Source organism: Lissotriton helveticus, chromosome 6 (genome assembly GCF_964261635.1).
Source record: "Lissotriton helveticus chromosome 6, aLisHel1.1, whole genome shotgun sequence".
Classification (NCBI taxonomy): domain Eukaryota; kingdom Metazoa; phylum Chordata; class Amphibia; order Caudata; family Salamandridae; genus Lissotriton; species Lissotriton helveticus.
The window spans coordinates 1,694,617,543-1,694,631,957 of record NC_136067.1 but is presented as its reverse complement, the minus strand read 5'-3'; the positions used below and the strand labels follow the sequence as shown (position 1 = coordinate 1,694,631,957).

Below are 14,415 nucleotides of genomic sequence, written 5' to 3'. Positions count from 1 at the left end.
TTTAATAGAGTGCCCAGATAATATACAGAAGAACCTCTACTTCTTCATAGAGGACAAAGTCCGTGACCCAACACATTATCAAGACGTTCCAACTCAACAATCCTAAGTGGATGGGGTAGGCCAAGTCGCAGCGCTACAAATCTCCATCACTGAGGTACCCTGCAGTTCAGCCACTGTTGCAACCATTCAACGCATATAATGCCCCATAACCCCTAGGGGAGGAGTCAAACCCATTATCCCATATGCCAGCTGAAACACCTTACAAAAATGATATTTACAAGATAAAGCCTCCAACTCCCCCAAGCACCTAGCAGGAGGAATAGCCACCAGAAAACAAGTTTTAAATTTCAAGAGTTGCAAATCAACCCGATCAAGAGGCTGAAATGAAGGAACAGTCAAGGCCTCTAACACCAACTGTAAATCCCATGTAGGTAAATAACGCACTGCTCTAGGAAACAAGTTCAACAGCCCTTCAAAAAACCTAGGCATCAGCCATTCCTCATCTTTAAGATTCCTCCAAGAGCAACAAAATGGCTGAATTGCCACCCAATGAACTCTTAAAGTAGTGACTGACAGACCCATGTTAGCTCCATCCTACAAAACTGCATAATCAGAAAAAGATTGGGCAAAGTAAGATCCACCTGCTTCACCAAACACCAGACCAAAAAGGCCTTCCGATGCCTGGCATCAGAATGCTAAGCATATGACCTCCTTTAAGCCTGTAAAGTCACTGCCAACCTTTCAGGAACCGTAGACCAGCTAAACCTTTCTGTTCAACCTCCATGCCATCAAGTGCAACTTCCTGAATGATCCTAGGGGGAAAAGTCAGAAAGAATAGAGGAGACAGGAGAGCTGGAAGAGGCCATTCCTTACAGCACCATAACAACTCCAGAAGAGGGAACCAATTTGCACGGGGCTACTGTAGAGCAATCAAAATTAGATGAGCCCTATCTTTCCTGACCCATGTCAGAAACGCCCTGATCAACTGGAATGTCAGTAAAGAATACATCAGACCAAGAGGCCAAGGACAAATCAACGTGTCCGTTGCCCAAGTCTGAGGATGGTTCAGTGACAAGATATTGAATCCACAAATATTGTGGGACATAAATATTGTGTAAAAAATATCAAACCCACACATATAGTTATCCTATACTTATAATGTAAATAACAAAAATATCAAAAAAATATTGCTATACAATAATTTCGAAGACAAAACATTTTTTATATAAACAAAGTAAACCTTAAATACATTAGCATTAAACAGTACTATGAGGTAAATTAAATATATTGAAATAAATTACAATTATATATAAATGTTATACTTATTTTTTAAACTCAGATATATATATCTGAATGTATGTTTATTTCAACATATATAATTTAAAACTATTATTAAAATAATTATTATAATTTATATTAAAATAACACATTTCTTGTAAACTTTAACAATATAACAAATAAATACATTACCTACTGGCGGTCGCCAGAAGGTAGTTATAGTTAGGACCTAGTTTCCATAGGAAATCCACAACATTCTATTTGGAATAACTTTGGCGCCGGTGGACGGATCTTCGTGAATTTCTCCAAGAAAATGGCCTGCTCAGTTTCGCTCCTTCCCTGAAAGTTTGGGGGTGATTCGTCAAGTGGGGGCTGAGAAAAAAGGGAGGTCCCAAAACGTGTTTTCCCCATGCAATTTTCCATAGGGACCTTTAGCCAGGGCTCCAACCCGAACGGCTGAACGGAATTACACGAAATTTGGCAGAGAGGTAGAGTTATGTTTGCAGATTGTGCTTTTTGTTAAATGGTGTAAATCCGTTCAGTAGTTTCTCAGAAAATTGCAAGTAAAATCATAGCGCTATCTAGAGACGGAGTTCAGCACGTGTACGGAAATCCGTTCAATTATGAGCGCGAGCTGCATGCTGATTGGCTGTGAACTGTCTGTCAACACTCGAAACCAGGAAGTGTTGGCGGCCATCTTGTGCCTCGGTAGAACCGAGTCACAAGAAAACAGTAAAACAAAGTTGAGAAATAAGTGAAGGGGGCAGGCTAGAAACATTCTAAACCTGTAGGCTTGCTCAGGGGGTCGTACATGGATGTTTAGGTTCTATTCTTTTTTTATAAAGAAAAATCGCGGCGTACGCGTACGGAAATCCGTACAATTACGAGCAGGATCTGGATGCTGATTGGCTGTCAATACTCCAAACCAGGAAGTGTTGGCAGCCATCTTGTTTGTCGGGAGAGCAGAGTCACAAGAAAACAGTAAAACAAAGTTGAGATATAAGGAAAGGGGGCAGGGTAGAAACATTCTGAACCTATAGTGTTAGTCAGGGGGTGGTACATGGATCTTTAGGCAAAATTTTAATTTTTTTAAAAATAATAAATCGTGAGGTACTCATCCAGTACTCGTGCGCAGTGGAAAAGGTGGGAAAAAAAACTAGAAGTCCGTTTTATTCGTTAGGTCCCGGGGGGGGGGGGGCAAATTACGGGGTCAAATATTTTGCATAATGGGGACTTGTAAGGTGCCTCGAGCACTGGGAAACGGCACTGCTGTGGTTTTATTTTGAAGTATGCGGGGGGTTACGGTCCTACTCCCAGCAGTCTCGGGGAGAAGCACCCCTCGGGTCTTTTAAAAAAAAAATATGTTTTGAGTTCGCCTTCCCTCTATCCCCGTACACATCGCGGGGAACACCACGTTTTAAGGGCAGTAATATGTAAAATGATCTTCCAGCTACGGGTATCTGCACTGTCTGTTTTTTTTTTATTAATGTTGGGAGGGTGGGCTTGATAATACGTCCTTGTTAATTCCCATAGAAGCCCATGTTCTCGTGTTAACATGGGTTTCTATGGGAAATAACAAGGACGTATTATCAAGCTCATTATCGTAGTTTTATCCGCAGTTTCCTGCCAATAAAACGGTGATAATTTTTACACCGGTCTTTGATAATATGCACCTAAGTTTACTAGTCAAAAAAAGAGCAATGGGCCATATTATCAACAGAAGGCGATACATTATCGCCGCTTTTATCGGCAGTACACTGTCGATAAAGCGGCGATAATGGTCTTTATGATATGCCCTTGTGAATTGCCATAGCAGCCCATGTTAATACCAGAACCTGGGCTGCTATGGGAATTTACAAGGGACTATTATCAAGCCCATTATCGCCGCTTTATCGGCAGTTACTGGCGATAAAAGCGGCGGTAATCTATAGCCTTTTGTTGATAATGTGCCCCTTCATTTCTATGATAGTATGTAAAACTTTCCTTTTTTTTGTGTAGCAGTTGTACTCTGTACGTATGTGCAGCCTCGTTTCGAAGCACACGTTTTTTTCTTTTTCTTCAAGTTCAACAAACAAACCTTTCTTTATTTCAGGTATTAAATTTGCCGCTTTGTTTTCCGGGTCGTCTGTCATCCGCTGCTGTACTTTTGTAATACAATAATAATTGTATTTTATCTAGATTTATTTGGAACGTAGTGCCGAGGCGCCAAACGTTGATCACGTACTCCATCCACCGCCATTTTAGTAGATTTTCACAGTTGTTTTTATTATATCTGTTACTTTCATTGTATCGTCCTCCTATTTTCTTTGTGATCGACGAGCTTTTGAGGCACAGACACCACAGTGTTTGTCATTAAACTCTGATGTTATCAGACTTGGTCACACGTATACCTAAAAACGAATTTGAAGGACGTAAGTCACAGCAATTACAACGCGTGTTCGTCAACACAAAGACATTATTAAGATTATGCGTGGTAAATGGATAGTACTTGTAAAAGCATGCGTGGTAAAACTATGGGGCATATTAGATTATGGCCGCTTTGATCGGCAGGAAAACGGCTGATAAAGCGGCGATAAAGGGCTTGATAATAGGCCCTTGTGAATTCCTATAACAGCCCAAGTTAACACCAGAACCTGGGCTGTTATGGGAATTTCCAAAGCCGTATTATCAAGCCCATTATCGCCGCTTTATCGGCAGTTTCCTGCCGATAACAGCGGCGATAATGTATCGCCTTTTTTTGATAAAATGCCCCTTCGTTCCGTGCCCTGCATCGCATTTTGCGATGCAGGGCGCAGGATACGAAATTAATTTTATTAATTTCATTATTTACTTATCTGCAATCATCCAGATTCCTCTGTTTATAATCCCCCACCCTGCCCCTTCCCTGCCCCACCTGCGTACCCCACCACAACTCCCTCCACGGGCCACGGCTGAGTCAGTTACTTGTACTTACCTTAAGCATATTAAATAATAAAAAAATTATATATTAAAAAATTATCACCTGTGAAAGATACAAAAAAACACAGTTACAATATATGTTTTACAACACAAAATAATTTGTAAAACATTTCATTTGCCTTTTTTGCTGTTCTCAGAATATATTGAATTTCACTACAAACAGTGAGTTCAATAGTACTCATCACATAACAGCGGGCAAAAAAAAGACAATCCATAAGGATATTTAAAAAAAAAACCAGTCAACATTCTCAATAACAATATAAAAAATAGAAATAAAACATATCTTAAATGTTTTTTTCTAAGAGCAATTTCTTACGTAAATATAACACATCTCAAACAATCATAAAATAATAAAACATTATGATTAATTTTCTTACACTGTAAATAATGTTACTTACAAATATATGCTGACAAAATACACAGCAAAAAGTCCTTAATGGTTTCACACACTTTTACTTACGGCTAAATAGTATGCATCAAGTCCTTTGTTTGGAAGTTGTTCAATAGTAATCCTGAACGTCCGCCTCCCAGCCTTCTGATCCAAAACCACCGACATCATCTACGGGTCCCCCAGGACTCATCCATCAGTTCAACGCTGTTCAACATCTACATGGCCACCCTAACACAAGTAGCCCACCATCACAACTTCAACAACATCTCCTACACAAAGAACACCCAGCTCATCCTCTTCCTCACCAAGAAGCCACATACCACCAAAAGCAACCTCCACGACACAATGAAGGACGTCTCCAACTACATAAAGAGCAGCACTGTAAACACAAACTGGCACAAGATGAAGGTACTCATCCTCAGACCCACCCCCTCAGCCTCAGACAACTCCTACTACCTGACTGCACTGTGAACAGTACCAACATCTACCAACCATGTCCACAACATAGGATTCAACCTCAACTCCTCCCTCTCCATGTGTAACCAAGTCTACACCGTCTCCTCGTACTGCTATAACATCCTCCACATGCTCCACAACATTTACTAACCAAAAGAAGAAGAACAGTGACGCAGGCCCTCATCAGCAGCAGACTACACTGTGGCAAAACACTCTACACATGAATTCCAGCCAAACACCTACAACAACTACAAAAAATACAAAAGACGTTCCGGAGTTCAGACTAGTTTTCAATTGCTCCTTAGACATTCGTGAAGAGAAAGTGGAAATATTTCTGTGAGAGTTAAAAAACATTGTTTGACAAGTTAGTGAGTAAGTAAGCTTACCTGACATTATAGACAATATTGAATGTACTCAGTCGATGTATTTTCTCTAACTTAAAACAAGAAACGATAAAATTCGTGTTAAGCAAGGTCTTAAGGGAAAAGAACACATTGAGTTAGGAATAGTAGGAAGACTTTTGAATTAAGAAGGCACATTAATGAAAAACACAAGATATTGAAGGATTGAGAGAATAGATAACAAGCAACTGCATAAAGAAAAGTTAGTAGAAGAACACGAGGAAATTAATAATATAAAAATTAGATAATAAACTGAAAGGCCTAGGTTAATGAATGTTACGTAATTATAGGTTATAAGCAGGGGGAAAAATAAAGAACCGTAAGCTACAAGGTTGCAGATAAATACTAGAGGAGAAGCTTGTTCGAAATTGGAAGGGGTAGGTAATTAGTGGGGTTAGCCTAAGTTATAGATGAGGAATAGAGATAGAGTAAACACATGAAGTATTCAAAAAGTAGTGTGATAATGATGTCTAAATATACACAGATACACAGTGTTATTCTGGAGAATGAATACTATATTTTCCATTATAGTAAAACACATTTACTATTTTGGAAAGGGTAAGGTGAATAGACATATTCTACATGTTTTAGTAGTGTATTTTACTATAACAGCCTGAGTCTTTTCCTATAGTCATAAGGAGTGACTACTTTCAAAATGTAAGAAAAGCTAAGAACAGGATATCCTTATAAGTAATTATAGTTGTATAATTTTGCAAAGGACTAAAACTCTACTAATGGAATGTTATTAGATAATAGTATTTATACAGTATTTTGTGTAGGCCAAAATAGGTGAAAACTGTAGTTTTGTATTATATATTACGAAAAGTGATAAAATTAACTGTTTATATTTTTATACAAGGAGCAAGAACATAAAGGAAAAATTATGAAAAGAGAACAGCCTCATACTCAGGAGATTTTGGATATTACTTTGAGTATAATTGAAAGACTAATCATATCTGTCACAGGCAATGAGAGCGAAGAAGGGGAAATTAGTGCTGCAGACATGAATTGTGATTTTGAAGATGAAAGCTTTGATGGAGATTTTCTGGAAGTTTTAAATTATGTTGAAATTTTAGTACAAAATAAATCAGAAACTGCTGACGAGGAAATTGATCTAAATGACATATCTGATGAAGTTGCATTGGAATGTCTGTTAAATTATGAGATGTTACAAGAATAAATTTATTGTTGACAAATAATAAAGGTTTGAGCACTATCTACTAATGTATTTATTGTACTAAAAGTGAAGCAGTTATAGATTCTGTTATATATTCTTTAAATGTTTGTATTGATTTAAAATATGCAAAGTGGGTTTGAGGGTATCGATTGCTTAAATCCGTATGGAGTATACAATATACATGCAGTCTTGTATGCAGCTGCAAACTTGTGTTTTATGCCTTCAATTGCCCAGTCTGTATCCTTAGACTTCCTGCCAACACTGTGACACTGCTGTTTTAATATTTTAGTGAGCCAGTCAGCAGTATGTTCTTTTTCATTGTACCTTGGTAAAACTGAAGCTGTAATAAATTTTGTGAGGAACTTTCTTTGCCGAAGTGTAATGATCCAGTCAGTATTTAGATACTCATGGATTAAAAGAGGCCTTAGTGCATAGGCTGTTTCAAGCCTCTATAGACTGTGCATGCACTGTTCTATGCACCAGCAAACCTATGTTTTATACGTTCAATTCCTCAATGTGCATCCTAATACTTCCAGCAAACATTCTCACACTACTGTTTCAATATTGTAGTGAGCCATTCAGCAGTGTGTGTTTATCTGTATACTGTGGTACAACTGAGGCTGTTATAAATTCAATCAGGTTCTTTCCTTGCAGTCTTGTAATCATCCTCTCACTATCTAAGTACTTATGCATTAAAATAGACCTTAGGGCATAGACTGCTTCAAACCCTTATAGACGATGTATGCAGTCTTCTATGTACTTGCAAATTTGTGTATTATACGTTCAATTTACCAGTTTGTATCGTTACTCTTCCAGCAAACACTCTGTCACTGTTGTTTTAGTTTTGTAGTGACCCATTCATCCATATGTAGTAATCCTATCACTACATTAAAACACTAATGGGCACATATACAATAACTGGCATATCCCCAGGAATATGTCAGTTATTGTGCTCCGTGACACCACCACCATGGATGCGCTGTATTTACAATGCGGTGTACCATGGAACAAAAATGGCACATATATGTGATGTATCTGTGCTGTAAAGGTGGTGCATTGTTTGAGTTATGTTGGAAGAGCAACATATCTCCAGCAATGGTCTAGGGGCTCTATGCTCAGACTGCTGTGTCAATCCTTACACCTGCTTCAAGGTAGTGCAGGGTTTTGACACAGCATGAGCGCAAAAGTGACAAAGTGAAATCTTGTAGATTTTAGTCAGCCACTTTTAGGAGGTGTTCCTGCGCAGGAACGCCTCCCCATGTAGGAATGTGTCCTTCTGGAACAGGGATTTAGAATGTGACGTACCTCCCAGATACGTCACATTCTAAATACCACATATCGTGGTGCATCTTTTACACCACTGCTTCCTCAGAAAAGTGATGCAACAGTGGTGTAAAAGAGGCACAAGGGTGTTGTAAATCTGCCCCTAACAAACACTTACAAATTCACCGAGGCAATTTCACTAGCAGTACATTCATTTTTAATTTACTTTTGTTATTATTTTACATTAAAAATATGAAATGTAACTTTAAAAATAAAATAAATATAAGTATTTATAATAAAAAAAATTACTATAAAAAGAAAGAAATATAATAATTAGTATATTTCAAAATTATCATTTACAAAATTATTGAAATTCACAGAAAAAAACCATAGGTTTCAGGCACGTTATAGTTAGATTTTAGCATTTAAAAAAACCTTAGAAATTCACTGAAAAAACCATAGGTTTCACCCATGTTATAGTTAGCTGGACATTTCTCTCATACAAAACCATTGAAATTCCCCCGTTATAGTTAGTTCAGCTAACTATAACTCACGCGCCTGCAATGCACTGCTGATGACGTCACATATTACATCACTCATCACATTGTCAGTGACATCACTGATGACATCACTGATGACATCATCCAGTAAATGTGTGTCTTTCTGAAAAATAAATATTTTTTATATATGTACATCTAAAGGTCGATGGAAGAATAAATGGGTAAATAAGTGTCTAAATGGATTTTTTAAATAAATTTCATTGTATAACTGACTTATTAAGTGTATCTTAGTGAATACATGTATTAGTGAGTAATGTTTAAATGTGATCAAGCCTTCTCGAAGGCGAAACGCGTCATGGCGGCAGCGCTGGCTTTTATGGAATAAATCACCTTGCACCAGCACTTCTGGGTCGACTCTTTGTTGCTTTGAACCAGCGTGGTATCCTGTGTGATGTCCTGCAAGCGGCAAGTTTCTTCATATATATATATATATATATATATATATATATATATATATATATATATATATATATATATATATATATATATTACCTACTGACGGTCGCCAGTAGGTATATATAGTTAGGATTTTTTCCCTATGGGATTTTTGAAAATTCTATGTTTAATAACTTTGGCGTTTGTGGACAGAATTGGCTGAAATTTTCTGGAAAATGGAACATTTTGTTTCTGAGCAGCCCTTGGAAATTTGGGGGGGTTTCGTCAAGGGGGGGCCGAGAAAAAAGGGGGGTCCCAAAACGTGTTTTTAACATTGAGTTTTCCATAGGGCGGTTGGCCTCACTTTTAGCCCGAACGGCTGAATGGATTTCCATGAAACTTGGCAAAATTGTAGGGACTGGTAGCCCGATGTGCCTTTTCTAGGTCTCAATATATGTGCTCCAGTGGATTTTGAGAAATTAACGTTTAAAAAAAGATATATATCTGTAAGCGCGCTCCGGGCAGCGCTCCGGTCCGCGGACCTTAAGCGTACCGGAACTTCGCGTAGCTAAGCTGATTGGCTCTCCGGTGTCTGTCAACATTCTAAACAGTCCGGAGCGGCCGCCATCTTGTCTCTCGGTAGGATTGAGAGACAAGAGGAGGCCAAAACAAAGGCGAAAATGACCATAAGGGGGCATACTAGATCCTCCCTGACCCCCTAGGTTTAATGTGGAGGTTTTAAAAGGGCCCCGCGGGGCAAAAAAAACTAAATTTTTTTTTTCTTTTTTTTGCGTGGGAGTGCCCGGTCCTCGAACCGGGAAGCGTTCTGGGCAGCGTACTGCAATGAAAAATGAATGATAGACTTTTCAAATGCTGTATGTTAATTGATTGTTGTTTTTGTTGATTATTTTTTATTTTCTTTATTTTTTAAGCATTTTTTTTTAATGTGATTGTGTTTCATAATTTATTAAACTTTCTAACATTTCATTGTCAGAAATTTCATAATTATCATGGAATATACATTGTAGTCTCTGAGGGTGTAAAATGTCCTCATTTGCAAGGAGGTTATCTACTGCTTGTACACATTGCAGTAGTTCATTGTCCCAAGTTTCATCGAAAAATTCAATGTCAATTTGATCAATTGTATCAATCAATTCTTGGCTGTTGTCTTGCAGGTCCATTTCAAAAGAAACTTGGTTTTCGCCTTCCATTTTGCCTGAAATTTGAATTAAAAAAATATATATTAGTAGAGATAGGGCAATGTTGGGAATAATTTTAGATAGGCATTTTTTATCAGTGAATTTATCTTTGGGCAGTGTATAGTATCAGAGTGGAAGTAGGAATATAAAAATGTGTATGTGATTTAACGTAAGTAAATTCATAATTATACAAGAGAAGCCTAACTACATCCATAACTATAACAGAGAAGTCTCTCTAAATCTATAACTACTACAGAGGGATAGTATATATCTATCAGAAAAAGTTTACCATATTCACTTATAGTGCACAATATACTTCAGTTTTAAAAATAAAAACTTACCTTTAGAAAGAAGTTGAAGGAATTAGTGAAAATACTATTGAAATGTACAGCAAGAAGTAGTAGTCAAAATGGCTGTGTTTTCTTCTCTTCCTTTATATATATTCAGGTATATAACCAATGAAATGTCAGGTAAAAAAAATAGAAAATGAAAGTAACATTTTCATTGGTTGTCAATTCCAACACTTCAGATGTGTTTTGTGAAGTAATTTACCTCAGGGTATTTAGAGAGGTCTACAGGCTAAATGACTAAATGGAATTCCAATCAAATTTGTGAAAATGGTAGGGATTGGTATGTAGTATGAGCTAATCTATATTTGGTGAAATTGTCTCCAGTGGCTTTTCTGTGAACTACTTTCCCACCTTTTTTGATGGTGCGCTTCCCAGGGAGCGACCCGGTACGCGAACCGGTGAGCGCCCCGGTACGCGAACCTTAAGCGTTACGGGAGTCCACCATTTTGTGTTTCGGTCGAATTAAGATACAAGATGGAGGGCAAATAATGTTCAGAATGGGTAGAAGGGGGCACGGTAGAGTTATCTTGACCCCCTAGGTTTTCTGAGGGTGGCTGAGGAGGCTTATATGTGCGAAAAAAAAACATTTTTAAAAAAAATTTCGCGAGGTTAGCTCCCGGTTCGCGTACCGGGTAGCGCCCCAGGGAGCGTACTTTGTTGGAAATTAGTGAAAAATGTTAGAGTAAAATAATAATTGTGAGTGATCAGATGTAGGGTAGCTCTGAGAAGAGCTTTTGGGTTTATGGTACATTTAGGTACTTATAAGTAGGTACCAATGCACATTCTTAAATTCAGAGTGAAAACTCTGTTGCCCTCATCTGAGAAGTGAACTCCATCTCCTCTGTAGATATCTTGCATGTAGTAACGCAAGTTATTGTTGTACAGGGAGCCCATTCCATGGTCTCTCATGTAAGCTGAAACAGATTTGTTTACATGCTTCCTCGACTTCTCAATTTGTGGACAAAATTGGTTTGACCACCTCCATTTCTGTCTTTGGCATATATTTGAATATACCAAGGCAGTCTGAGGAAAAAGTGCCATTAATTGCTCAAAGGTGTCCTTTAAAAGCATTTCCAGACCTACACCAGTCAAAGTGCCCAAGTCATTACCTCCACAGTGCACAATTAACAGGTCAGGTTTGGGCAAATGCATAAAGGTTTTCACCAATGGTATCAATTGGTGACATTTTAATCCTCTGTGGCCAAACCACTTAATTTCCACATCTTGTAAATTGAGGTTAGGTAATTTCCTGTTTTCAACGTACCTTTGAGCCCAGTGAATATAACTATGTCCAACAATCCAGACAGAAAACATGGTGAGAGAAGGTTCTCCTGCAGTCAGATGAAGTGTGGCAATGAAATGGCAGTTGAAAAAATGAGAGTTTAAAATGAAAAAAACTGTGGAGTTTCTGTGTTCATGAAGCAGTAACAGTGATTGGTGGATTTTGATTGCTGAAAACAGAAAGTTAGGGTGCACGGATGTGTTCTTTGAAAGATGTATTTTGAATGGTCAATAAAAAATCATTAAATGAAAGAATGCACTGGATATGCAGGTGCACTGAGAGTTCAGAGTTCAATTGCAACAAAGTTGTGTGAACTTGCAAACACCAGAAGTCTTCCAAGAGGTGGTTGCCATGCAGAAAAGACAGAAAGGGCAGAGGGGGGAAGGGTTTTCATTTGAAAAAAAGTGAGGGAAGAGTTTTGATTGGGTGACATGAGAAATATGTGTGAAGAATTACAGCATTTCTGTGCTTTTGATAGCTGCAGACTCTGGAGTGCATACCTTTTGCTCTGCTGAAGACAAATTGGTGTGTTTCTGAGACTGTTTTCAAACTCAAAGTATTTGCTAAGGTGAGAAAATATTTCTTTAATTTAGATAGAGAATAGTGTGCTTTAAGGAGAAAATTATGAATTATGTGGCGCAAATTGCTTGTAAATATGCTCCCACATGTGCATGGAAAATTTTGATTTTGAATGTTTGTGTTACATAGCCATGTTAAAAGTGATACAAACATGCAGGAAAGGCAATGAAATAATGCTTTTATGTGTCTTAAGGACATTTTAAGTAATTTTGCCATGTGCAGTGTTTTGAAATTATGATTTGAAAATCGTTTTTGGGGAAAAGGAATTGATTTAAATTTATGACAAGGACATAATGGTGTATGCTTCTTTATACGGCAATTGACTGTCCCTGATGTTATTTTTCCCATTTTAATGTAAGACCTTTCTCTGTGGCGCAAGTTGCTTGTAAATATGCTCCGACCTGTGCATGGGAAATTTAGATTTTAAATGTTTGTGTTACATAGCCATGTTAAAAGTGACCCAACCATGCTGGAAAGGCAATCAAAAAACGCTTTCATGTGTCTTAATGACATTTTAAGTCATTTTCCCATGTGCAGTGTTTTGAAATTATGATTTGAAAATCGTTTTTGGGAAAAAGGAATTGTTTTTAAATTCATGACAAGGACATAATGGTGTATGCTTCTTTATAAGGCAATTGACTGTCCCTGATGTTATTTTTCTCATTTTAGTGTAAGACCTTTCTCTGTGGCGCAAATTGCTTGTAAATATGCTCCCACATGTGCATGGAAAATTTAGATTTTGAATGTTTGTGTTACATAGCCATGTTAAAAGTGACCCAACCATGCAGGAAAGGCAATCAAAAACGCTTTTATGTGTCTTAAGGACATTCTAAGTAATTTTCCCATGTGTAGTGTTTTGAAATTATGATTTGAAAATCGTTTTTGAGGTAAAGGAATGTTGTTAAAATTTATGTGCGCCATATGCCCCCAAATTTCTTTTTCAGGGGTGCAGCAGGGTGTTCTTGAGACACCCCTGCACCTTTGGAAAAAATTCCTAATTTGTGATGAGCAAATTGTTAATCGCAAATTGCACCTTCATTTATATGAGCCTCCTAGCCCATGGAAATGAATGGGTAATTTGCAATTAGCAATTTTCTCATCGCAAATTTGGAATGGTAAAGAATCGCTATTTATTCCTTAAAATTCGCTTTTTTGGAAATGCAAAATAGTTATATGATACATATGGCGGTTGATGTCTAACAAGATAAGAAGCTTAGGGATACATTTATGATGACTGGCGCAATGAAGTAGAAATCACTTACTTCATTGGTAGAGCTTTACATGTATTATCTCCTCTGTATTCTTCATCAAGCGTAACTTTAATCTGCAATCCTGAGTAGGCCTCACTTTAAACAAACCTCTGGATAGGCCACATCTTATTGTTATCCTGAATTAATCATTTAAAATGCTAGGGACAGATTTATGATAGTTGTATGCCTCTTTTGCGCCACTTAGAAAACATTGTCCATGGGGAAAGGACTTAAAATGTCCTTAAGACACATGAATGTGTTTTTTTAAAACGTTTGCAATTTTTTTGGGTCACTTTTAACATGGCTATGTGACTCAAACAGTCAAAATCTAAATTCGCCATGCACAGGTGGGAGCATATTTACAAGGAATGTGCTCCATGGGGAAAGGTCTTATAATGTAATATGGGAAAAATGACATCAGAGACACTGAAATGCCTTATAGAGAAGCATACACCATTATGTCCTTGTCATAAATTTGCAAACCATTACTTTTCCCCAAAAACGATTTTCAAATCATAATTTGAAAACACTGCACATGTGGAAATGACTTAAAATGTCCTTAATTCAAAATTTGCGATTCCTTAAATGCAATGTATCAAACAAAAAATATGTAAAAAATGATATTAAGGATTTGGAAACTACCACCAACTTCTAGTTTGTGGTAAATTGCGAATTCTTTTCAAAAAGCATTTTTTTCCAAAAAACAAAAGGTCCCATATGACGCCCATACATGCCCTTAGGGCATGTAGGTGTGCCATATGCCCCCAAATTTATTTTTCAGGGGTGCAGCAGGGTGTTCTTGAGATACCCCTGCACGCTTGAAAAAATTCCTATTTTGTGATGAGCTAATTGCTAATCGCAAATTGCAACCTTCATTCCTATGAGCCTCCTAGCCC

General features: G+C 37.6%; 1 protein-coding gene across 1 annotated transcript in view; it reads right to left on the bottom strand.

The window, feature by feature from the left end:
• The window catches only part of LOC144762844 (uncharacterized), an 86,851-nt gene that overhangs the window by 40,012 nt on the left and 32,424 nt on the right, over nucleotides 1-14,415 (bottom strand). Inside the window, exon 2 of the mRNA XM_078648123.1 lies at nucleotides 739-812. Coding sequence (XP_078504249.1) covers nucleotides 739-812 — 74 coding nt within the window. The remainder of the gene's footprint in view (nucleotides 1-738; nucleotides 813-14,415) is intronic.